This window comes from Salvelinus namaycush, chromosome 28 (assembly GCF_016432855.1).
Source record: "Salvelinus namaycush isolate Seneca chromosome 28, SaNama_1.0, whole genome shotgun sequence".
In the NCBI taxonomy this organism is placed as follows: Eukaryota; Metazoa; Chordata; class Actinopteri; order Salmoniformes; family Salmonidae; genus Salvelinus; species Salvelinus namaycush.
The window spans coordinates 26,871,966-26,883,407 of NC_052334.1; the positions used below are offsets into that span (position 1 = coordinate 26,871,966).

General features: G+C 41.3%; 1 protein-coding gene across 1 annotated transcript; it reads right to left on the reverse strand.

Moving 5' to 3' along the window:
* Positions 1-644: 644 nt before the first annotated feature.
* Positions 645-10,634, reverse strand: LOC120023305 (ras-related protein Rab-15-like). Its single transcript, XM_038967329.1, has 7 exons — positions 10,511-10,634; positions 2,296-2,356; positions 2,040-2,100; positions 1,825-1,902; positions 1,562-1,651; positions 1,401-1,466; positions 645-803 (listed from the first exon to the last, which is right to left on the reverse strand). Exons 1-7 carry the CDS (start codon positions 10,632-10,634, stop codon positions 645-647), a joined length of 639 nt encoding a protein of 212 aa, XP_038823257.1.
* Between the last annotated feature and the right edge of the window lie 808 nt (positions 10,635-11,442).

Genomic DNA, 11,442 nt, shown 5'->3' on the forward strand with positions numbered 1-11,442 from the left:
TTTTAGTTTTTGCATTAATGCTTGTCTGAGTAAAGGGTTAGTCTTCCATAGGTAAATTATCCCTTCCAGCTAGCTTGGATTCCATTTCTGTGTATTAATAATTTAGCCTTGCCCTCTGCCCACCCTATCCTCATAAAAGGACCACTCAAGAGCCTCAGATTGTCTTTCACTATAGTCCAACAATTCCTATTTTTAGCAAATTACTTTGTAAGTATACTTTTTGTTATTTCAAGTAGACAGCAAAGTTGTTTGTGATATGAAGCGCAACATTTTGGCAACACAAATTATACAGAAGAAGGCTTAAGTATACCCAGTAACTGAGTATTGCAGACAACAGCCCCTCAGCTGGCAAATGTTCTTATTACATGTGGACTACTTAACTCAGCGTGTCATCAGTTTAGGTGTTGCAGAATAGGGTAATAAACATGAAAAAGCCAAGTAACTATGACATTATGAATGAAGAAAACAGTGAGTAGGCCAAAAAAGGATAATGCATTCATCTGAGCATAAGCAACAGCAATATTCAGTAAGCACAAAACATACTCTCACATTTCTTAAGTTACTCATTGCAATGTCCATTATGTCACAGGGCCAAGGGCATTCTTCTAGCCAAACACCCCCAGGTTGAGAGCTTTTCCCTTCGGCTAACATGTGCAGGGCTTCGGGGAGTTTGCATCACTGTCCTGTTTGTCCTGCTCTCCCCAAAGAGAAGTCATGTCTAGGTATAAATTAGTGGAACCCTGGAACGCATCCATCTCTTTCTTGTGAGCCTGCAGAACCAGCTGTGTCAACCGGATGAATGACTGGAACATGTAGAGAAAATATATCACCACAATTGCCTCATGTTCCCCAACATAACATAAATATACTAAACAAAAATATAAAAACGCAAACACGTAGTGTTGGTCCCATGTTTCATGAGCTGAAGTAAAATATCAAAACATTTCCATACGCACAAAAAGCTTATTTCTCTCAAATATTGGGCACAAATGTGTTTACATCCCTGTTAGTGAGCATTTCTCCTTCACCAAGATAATTCATCCACCCGACAGCCCAGGAGCTCCACATTTAGCTCCTTCACCTGCGGGATCATCTGAGACCAGCCACCCAGACAGCTAATGAAACTGAGGAGTTTTCGGTCCGTAATGAAGCCCTTTTGTGGGGAAAACTCATTCTGATTGGCTGGGCCTGGCTCCCAAGTGGGTGGGCCTATGCCCTCCCATGGCTGTGCCCCTGCCCAGTCATGTGAAATCCATAGATTAGGGCCTAATGAATATATTTCAATTGACTGATTTCCTTCTATGAACTGTAACGCAGAAAAATCGTAGGACTTGTTGCATGTTTCATTTATATTTTTGTTCAATATCCAAGGTATTGACTCATTAAGGCCTACGTCTCACCTCATTTATGTTGCAGTTGGTGCAGGCACTTGTCTCAAAGAATTCCATTCCATAGGTTTTTGCTAGCTGTAACAAGAGCTCATTAAGGATGGAAAATGTTCAACTGTGTATGGAAGAAAATAGTTGTTATGGCTGAGTCAAACAGTTAGATAAAGACCAACCTTGCTTCCTTGTTCTTTAGGAACTTTCCTCATCTGCTCCACATCAGCCTTGTTCCCCACCAGGATCCTCTGCACCTTGTCAGGGGCGAACTGAAATAGTGTGACAGGGTTGAGAAATAGACGACTGGGCACCAGTTCAATGAGAGACGATGTAAATACTAGGTCAGTCAAACACAGAGACCCCGAGAAAAGGAGAAGGGGGACAAAAAGAATGACAGCGTGAATGGAGAGGGCTGTGTTTTATCAGTAGGTATTAGCCTTACCTCATCCACATCACTAGCCCACTTCAAAATGTGCTGAAAGGAGCTCGAACTTGTGATGTCATACACCAGGATAATTCCCTAGTGAAAGATCAAGAGGGGAGGGACTGTCATGACAAATTGTGAGCACATGACTAGGCACTTGATATTGTGTAAACTGTTTTTAACTGGTAGTTATTCATTCCTGAACAGGGATTATTGGTGTATAGAGAACACACCTGTGCCCGTCTGTAGTACTGTCTGGTGATGGTCTGGTATCGTTCCTGGCCAGCAGTATCCCTGCACACAGACAGAGGCAATTCCCAGTTTTACAGGATGTGACCACATTTCAGAATATTTATAATCTTACTCAAATCAACAGGCGAAGCTTATTTCAAACACTGCTTTACAGAACGTAAAATTCACATTTGTGATAGGTGTGTCAATCACTACTGTATTATGGTAAATCATTGTCTGGAAGATCTTTTCACTCACCATATTTGTACTCGTACTTTAATGCCATCTACTTGTAATGTTCTCATTTTGAAATCCACTCCTAAAAAAAGTAAGCAAAATTAAGTTTTGCAAACCAACATGTATTACTCTTGGCTGCATTTTCTATCCATCTTCTCCATCGGCCATCTTGTTGAATTCTGTATCTCCCCCCGGTTTTCCTTACTGAGCTTGTGCCTTCATGTATCTTTATTCTTCATATTTCCATTGCCGGACTGGAGTTTTACCGAAGCCTCAAAGAGTGTAGCCTAATCTCAATATATCCTACTCGTGCATCAAAACAGCCTGTACTAGTCAATAAGTATCCCTAGTTGGTTAACATTTGTACCCCTGGGCTAATGGTAACAGTGACACAAACTTGAAGTGGATACTGATGAGGACTGGGTTACTTAGATACCCACTTAACCCAGTTGAAGGTCCTTTCAAGCAGTCTTTAGAGGTCATCTTGCTAAAGGGAATGAAATTGTTATTTACTACAGTGCATTCCTGCAGGGCCAAGGAAGACGTGACTTGGGTTGTCTATCGACTTCTGCATGAAAAATATACACATTAAATGTTAGTGGTGTGTGTGTGTGAGAGTGATAGCTTCACAGTTGAAGCGTAAAAACCCATCAAATAGTCAGGTGCAAAAGGTCAGCTGCTTGCAACATTACCGTCACAACAACCACACCTGCCAAACACAGTAAACAACAAAGAGCTGAGGCAAACACTTCACACCAGGATATTCTTCAGGTAACAGATTGGCATCATACAGTGCCTTCAGAAAGTATTCATACCCCTTGACTTTTTCCACATTTTGTGTTACAGTCCGAATTCAAAATGGATTAAATAAAATAATCTCACCAATCTACACACAATACCCCATAATGGCAGTGAAAACACGTTTAGAAATGTTTGCAAATGTATTAAATTAAATAAAATCGAATTTATACTGAACAAAAATATAAGACGCAACAATTTCTAAGATCTCACTGAGTTACAGTACATAAGGAAATCAGTCAATTGAAATACTTTCACTAGGCCCCAATATATGGATTTCACATGACTGGGCAGGGGCACAGCCCAAGCCCACCCACTTGGGAGCCAGGCCCGCCCACTGGAGAAACCCAGCCAAGGCAATCAGAATGATTTTTTCCTCCACAAAAGGGCTTTATTACAGGCAGAAATACTTCTGTTTCAAAAACTGTCCAGGTGGCTGTTCTTAGATGATCCCGCAGGTGAAGAAACCAGATGGAGGTCCTGGGCTGATGTGGTTACACGTGGTCTGCGTTTGTGAGGCCGGTTGGACATACTGCCAAAATCTCTAAAATGAAGTTGGAAGCAGCTTACGGTAGAGAAATTAACATTCAATTATCTGGCAACAGCTCTGGTGGACATTCCTGCAGTCAGCATGACAAATGCACACTCTCTCACAACTTTAGGCATCTATGGCATTGTGTTGTGTGACAGAATGGCACATTTTAGAGTGGCCTTTTGTCCCCGGCACAAGGTGCACCTATGTAATGGCCATACTGTTTCATCAGTTTCTTGATATGTCACACCTGTCACGTGGATGAATTATCTTAGCTTGAAGAAATGCTTACTAATAGGGATGTAAACTAATTTATGCACAAAATTTGAGAAATGTTGGCATATGGAACATTTTGGGGATCTTTTATTTCAGCTCATGAAACATGGGACCAACACTTTACAAAGATATAAATGCAACATGTAGAGTGTACAACGTTGTTGATCCATCCTCAGTTCTCTCCTATCACAGCCATTAAACTCTGTAACTGTTTTAAAGTCACCATTGGTCTCATGGTGAAATCCCTGAGCAGTTTCCATCCTCTCCGGCAACGGAGTTAGGAAGGACGCCTGTAACTTTGTAGTGACTGTGTGCATTGTTACACCATCCAAAGTGTAATTAATAACTTCACCATGCTCAAAGGGATATTCAATGTCTGCTCCACCCCCCAACCAGTAGTTGTTCAACTGAGGGACCTTACAGATAATTGTATGAGTGGGGTACAGAGATGAAGTAGTCATTCAAGAATGTTAAAACACTATTATCGCAACTTGTGTGACTTAAGCACATTTTTACTTCTGAACTTTCCATAACAAAACAGGTTGAATACTTAGACTCAAGATATTTCAGCATTTCATTTTTAATTCATTTATAAAAGTCTAAAAACATAATTCATTATGGGGTATTGTGTGTAGGGCAGTGACAAAAAAAAACTACATTTTATCCATTTTAAAATTCAGGCTAACAACAAAATGTGGAAAAAGTCAAGGGGTGTGAATACTTTAAGGCACTGTATGATGCCAATCTGTTACCTGAAGCATATCCTGTTGTGAAGTCTTTGCGTCAGCTCTGTGTTGTTGGTGAATCCAAACTGTGCGTCTAGTAATGTTTGAAACTGTTCTGATTGTCTGTTGACCTTGATTAACAAATGCCAGCTCTAAGTGTTGGAGGCAGCCTTCCCAATTAGTGCCCCAACACTGACACATGGGAGAGAGAGAGCACATTCAAATTTGACACGCTGTACATGTTTCACTACTTTTGCCTGTGTGGTCAGTCTGTCATGGGAAGAGCAGGTGTTCTTACTGTTTTGTACAATGAGTGCATATGCATACACATGTTGGCTGAAAACTTCAGTTATTCCTATATTTAAACCATGTCTTTTTTTCACAAGACAAAATGTTATTAGGATGATAGATCTGAATCTAACCACTTAGGCAAATAACATGACTAATTGTTCCTCTAAATATCAGACTTACCATGGTTCCTCCATGGATATCAGTCTGAAAGAAGTCGCTGTAAAACAGACGCAACACAGCTAGCACAGTGGATCTGGGCCGATTCCGGCTGAGAGTCGGGAAGCTCGACTGTAGGTCAGACCCGGCCTATGTTATGTGGCCCGAGTCTCGGCCGCCTTTGGCAGTATTACTTATGGCTAGGATGCCGGGACTGAGCTCTGGCCGATTCCGGTGTGAGTTATCTGGCCCAAATATATTACTTGGGGTTTGGGCTGATAATTATATAAAGCAGCCAGTGTAAATCAACATTTCATTATTTTCTCATTGTTTGTGATCAAAAAAAACAATTAACATTTAAATGAAATTCTTTAAGTGTCCTGTGCAGTATTTTGATTCCTTTGAAAACCTTTGTGGATGGAGCCTCCTGAGTGGAGGAGCGGTCGAAGTGCAAACGGCGTTGCTACAGATGCTGGTTTGAGACCCGTGCCGGCCGCGACCGGGAGACCCATGAGGAGACTCACAATTGGCCCAGCGTCGTCCGAGTTAGGGGAGGGTTTGGCCGGCCGGGATGTCCTTGTCCCATCGGGCTGTAGCGACTCCTGTGGGCCAGGCGCATGCACGCTGACACAGTTAGCGTGTTTCCGCAAACACAAAATGTTTTTGTGCAGGTATAATAGTAGTATTTAACATAACTAAATTGGGTAATTTTGTATACATTTATTTAAATTTGCATCGGGCAGCTTCTGGGGGGGATTCTGGTAAGATGCCGGAAAAGTCGGCTGAATTCCTGTAGACGGAAACGGCCCGATGTACTTGGGCCGATTCTGGGCAGTCATTCATTTAGATTCTGGGCCGAATCAATCAGTTCCAGCCCCCCGGAAGAGGGCTGCTTCCTCATTGCTAGCTGGGAAAAGTCTCTACAAAGCAGAATGTTGAATAAAATGATATTTAGACTTCCTTTACCGTTTGTACATTAGTGACGGGAATTCCGAGTATTTTGATTGAGCTGGCTCCGTTCAAAATGCTTTAAAAAGTAAATATATAGAACCAAAGAAACTTGTCAAATACCCAATGTAAAGCCCAAAAAGTAGTCCACCATTGTCATAAAATGCTCTTTCAAATACATTTTTACCTGAATAAATTATTAGATCACCTGCAACAACAAAAGTTTTTAAAAAATGCAAAAATGGGCATGGACCAGAATGACGCATTCTCCCCACTATTTATTGTTCATGCATTGAGGATTCCCCCTCTTTAGAGAAATATTTTGTAACTTATTTGAAGGTAAGTAATCGTTGTTTTGAGCTAAAAAAAAAAACTACAGATGAAACGGTATGAAAATTTCATATCACGATTATAGTGACCAAAATTACCGTGATAATACTGATAACCGTGCTATTGTTAAAATGTGCTGCAAATTTTCAAAAAGTGCTGATACACTGAAATGATTTCAGTAAGTTTTATTGAAAATCAACAAACAAATAAAATGAGCAGCACAATGCACTTTGTGTGCATAAACATTTAAATAATAACATTAAAGATGGCACCATGTGGCCATGAGGTAAAAGTTTCCCTAGTGCAGGTTAATGAACACAACCTTAAGTAAGCAAATCAAAATGTGCATATAAAATGCAACACAAGTAAAGCAATGTGCATGTAAGAACAATACAACCATATGTAAACACATCCAATGTGCATGTAAGAACAATACAACCATATGTAAACAAATCCAATGTGCAGGTGTTGACATTAAAATAACACAAAATATTTAAACAAATCTAATGAACAGCACTGATTGTATGTCTGTTCTCTCCTTCATAAAGAAATAAGGTGCTGCTGGCCTAACATCCTGTATGTACGCATCTTTGTTCACTTGAGATTGAGAATGTAAAAATGTCAGCATTTTTACTTTGTCAGGTTTAAGTAGTGATCTGCGAGGGGAGACAATGCGCCCGCTGGCACTGAACACACTGATGGCACGCTGGTTGCTGGGACGCACAAAAGCTTCCTGGCAACCCTGGCAAGGTGAGGCAGCTCTGATGCATGGCCCCTCGTTGTTACATTGTGAATAATAATAATTACTCACACATACAGTCGTGGCCAAACGTTTTGAGAATGACACAAATATTAATTTTCAAAGTCTGCTGCCTCAGTTTGTATGATGGCAACTTGCATATACTCCAGAATATTATGAAGAGTGATCAGATGAATTGCAATTAATTGCAAAGTCCCTCTTTACCATGCAAATGAACTGAATCCCAAAAAAACATTTCCACTGCATTTCAGCCCTGCCACAAAAGGACCGCTGACATCATGTCAGTGATTCTCTCGTTAACACAGGTGTGAGTGTTGACGAGGACAAGGATGGAGATCACTGTCATGCTGATTGAGTTTGAATAACAGACTGAAAGCTTCAAAAGGAGGGTGGTGCTTGGAATCATTGTTCTTCCTCTGTCAACCATGGTTACTTGCAAGGAAACGCGTGCCGTCATCATTGCTTTGCACAAAAAAAGGGCTTCACAGACAAGGATATTGCTGCCAGTAAGATTGCACCTAAATCAACAATTTAACGAATCATCAAGAACTTCAAGGAGAGCGGTTCAATTGTTGTGAAGGCTTCAGGGCACCCAAGAAAGTCCAGCAAGCGCCAGGACCGTCTCCTTTAAGTTGATTCAGCTGCAGGATCGGGGCACCATCAGTACAGAGCTTGCTCAGGAATGGCAGCAGGCAGGTGTGAGTGCATCTGCACACACAGTGAGCCGAAGACTTTTGGAGGATGGACTGGTGTCAAGAAGGGCAGCAAAGAAGACACTTCTCTCCAGGAAAAACATCAAGGACAGACTGATATTCTGCAAAAGGTACAGGGATTGGACTGCTGAGGACTGGGGTAAAGTAGTTCTCTGATGAATCCCCTTTCCGATTGTTTGGGGCATCCGGAAAAAAGCTTGTCCGGAGAAGACAAGGTGAGCGCTACCATCAGTCCTGTGTCATGCCAACAGTAAAGCATCCTGAGACCATTCATGTGTGGGGTTGCTTCTCAGCCAAGGGAGTGGGCTCACTCACAATTTTGCCTAAGAACACAGCCATGAATAAAGAATGGTACCAACACATCCTCCGAGAGCAACTTCTCCCAACCATCCAGGAACAGTTTGGTGACGAACAATGCCTTTTCCAGCATGACGGAGCACCTTGCCATAAGGCAAAAGTGATAAATAAGTGGCTCGGGGAACAAAACATCGATATTTTGGGTCCATGGCCAGGAAACTCCCCAGACCTTAATCCCATTGAGAACTTGTGGTCAATCCTCAAGAGGCGGGTGGACAAACAAAACCCCAAAAATTCAGACAAACTCCAAGCATTGATTATGCAAGAATGGGCTGCCATCAATCAGGATGTGGCCCAGAAGTTAATTGACAGCATGCCAGGGCAGATTGCAGAGGTCTTGAAAAAGAAGGGTCAAACTGCAAATATTGACTCTTTGCATCAACTTCCTGTAATTGTCAATAAAAGCCTTTGACACTTGTAATGCTTGTAATTATACTTCAGTATTCCATAGTAACATCAGACAAAAATATCTAAAGACACTGAAGCCGCAAACTGTGAAAATTAATATTTGTGTCATTCTCAATTTTTGGCCACGACTGTACATACAGTCCATCTTCTGTGTTGCATTTGAGTATATGCAATGACCCCATGTACAATTGACAAAAACAAATGCATCTTTAGACAGTGATAGTAAATGCAATGAGCCCAACAATTGACATAAATACAGGAGTCTTGTATAGGAGTCTATCGTGTTTCTCCTGTTGGAACACTTTTACAACCAATTCGACGACTGACGGATTTTAAATTAACAAAATATGTTGGTTGGGTGACTGAACCACATAACGTGTTATCGTGTGCAATGGGCGAATAGAGTCTGTAGACACACAATGCATACAGCAGCAGAACAACTGTAGTGTTTTACAAGAGTAGGTAACACTGAAAGCTTCAGTTTACATGATTGACAAGCTATTAGTAAGTTAGACAAACCATTACACCCCCCCCCCCCCCCCCCCTTCCGAAGTCCCCACATCATGCATTGAACTAGAAGTTAACTTACCTTGCATTCACTTTAAAGTAGCGGGTGGTGGTCACAAAGATGACAAGAGATTTGAAGTGTTGCCCCCTTTCGCAACGAATTTTTGTTGTTGCAGGTCCTGCAGAAAGGGTGACCATCTTCGATTGAGTTTCCCTCAGCAATCTCATAAAACCCAAAGTACGACCACACTTCAGAGTTGGTCCTCTTAGAAGGCAGAAAAATCTCCCCAGCACTGTCACTGCCTTCCGCAATGTTTTTACACAAAACAAAACCCACAAAGCAACAGTCTGAAGCAGGCGTAGGTTAACTTTGGTTGAGTTTTTTCAAACCACGGTAATCAAAAACGGGTTTAATGATAATTAAAACGGTAATACTAAAACCGTGAAACCGGTAACCGTTTCACCCCTATTAACGACCTTCACTAAACAAATCCGTTCAAAAAGATATGTTTGTTGCCAATGACCGATCACTATTGTACATGCTACTGGTCCTTTTGGTGGTTAGGTGGATATAGGGTATCCACAGGAAAGTGTTGTTTACCCGACTTTTTGAGGCGGCGCTAGCCTCTCGCTCATATTTTCAATCTGTTGAAGCATTGCATGTGATTCACAACACACTAACCGTGTATAGTGGACTGAAGCACGTTTATCCTCGCAATTAGCTGGACGTGTTTGCTATTCAGTAAAGGCGTGGCTATATTGCGAAAGTGTTTTGTCATGTGCGAATTTAATCAGTATTGAAAATTAAAACCAGAAATATAGACAAGAATACTTTAGGTCGGGTTGATAACACTGACATTTTGTATCAGATTACCTCCGACATAGGGACAAAATCCGCGGACAACAGATAAACTAAGTTGAAAATGAGTTCGTTCAACATTCTGTCTTGTAATGGGACTGCTGAGACTGACTACATGTTAGAGACCAGTGAGTACGTATTTCACGCTCAGATTCTGAAAAAAATTGTGACCAAGGCCCTACTCATTTTAAGCCCTTCCTGGGGTGTCTAAACAAACTGTCCATAGCCAGGGCCCAGGGGGAATTACATGTTGAACATGGAAACTGAGAAACAATCACCAGGTTCAAAGATTTGTAGTTGGTTCTCACTCGGTGAAACATTCTCTGTTTAAGTTTGTAGCACTAAAAGACAACCTTTGATACAGTTAGGACTACGGCGTAGTAGCGTTTCAGAAACATGTCTCTCAACAAAGATTTGTGAAGCATCGCATGATAAATCTACAAGAAAGTCCATTCCATCTTTTCGTATTGAATTACTTGCTATTAATCACTTATTGTGGGAGCCGCATATTTTGCGGCAAACTTGCATGAATCAATTGTCAAACTAACTAACCGATTGCAATCAACAACAGCTTACCAATAGTAGAGATATGCGATGAATTAAATTCGTTATCCGTGAACCTGCACAACAAACACGTTTTCCCAACACCGGAATCTCCTAAAACCAGCAACCTGAGCAAAACGTCGTACTGCTTTGCCATGGTGGACAAAACAAACTATGAAATCAAAAATGCCTGTCGCATATTCCAAGGATATAGCATAGTTACTGATGAGGAAATTAGTTGCATTCCTTGTAGGTATTCATGGAGTGTATTCATTACGCCTATTCTGTTGCAAAACGTTTCGTCTGCTGCTAAATGTTTTGCAACAGAAACCGTTTAGTCCAAACGGAAAAGCTTTGACAAACGAGTTTATATTGGACAAATTCCGGTAGGTCCCACGCTGTTTCGTACCATTTGGTTCTTAAACGATAAATGGTTTCCGTTGCAAGACATAATGAATACACCTGTTTCCCTGAGTTTTCCCCTTATTCCCCATTAGTGAGAACCATAGATAAGTATAGAAATCGCAACGTTGTAGGTCTACACGTGCCATTATCGCGTATGTGACAGCATGGGCAGCGTCATTGAGGGTATCTTTAATTTAAAGTAGTACAGTTTCTTCTTAGTTTGATGCACCTGCGATGCTGGAATGTTGAACCAAATATTGTATTTAATTTGTGGCCACTAGATGGCGGTCATATCTTAAAGCCATTTACAAACTACGCAAACCAATTTATAGAAGACAATGCTCTCTGATCATTAGCTGATGGCTCCAACCCGTTTACTTTTCCTACTGGCAATGTCCATGCAAAATTGGTTATTTCCTAGTCATGATCTCTATGGCGAGAACTCACATGCATGTGGGTGGCTCTATCATTTGCAACCCGATCTGACAGAGGGAAGGATCGAACATGCTTTCAAAAGGGCGGTTAGATCAAAGGCTTGGAGAAGCGATGAGCGCACCACG

Bases quoted from the DNA above. Each gene is read 5' to 3' on its own strand.
- LOC120023305 (XM_038967329.1), bottom strand. From the start codon at position 10,634: ATGGCAAAGCAGTACGACGTTTTGCTCAGGTTGCTGGTTTTAGGAGAT. The intron at 2,357-10,510 runs GTAAGCTGTTGT...TACTTTTTTTAG, and splicing joins ATCGCATATCTCTACTATTG to GAGTGGATTTCAAAATGAGA. The intron at 2,101-2,295 runs GTGAGTGAAAAG...GTCTGTGTGCAG, and splicing joins AAAGTACGAGTACAAATATG to GGATACTGCTGGCCAGGAAC.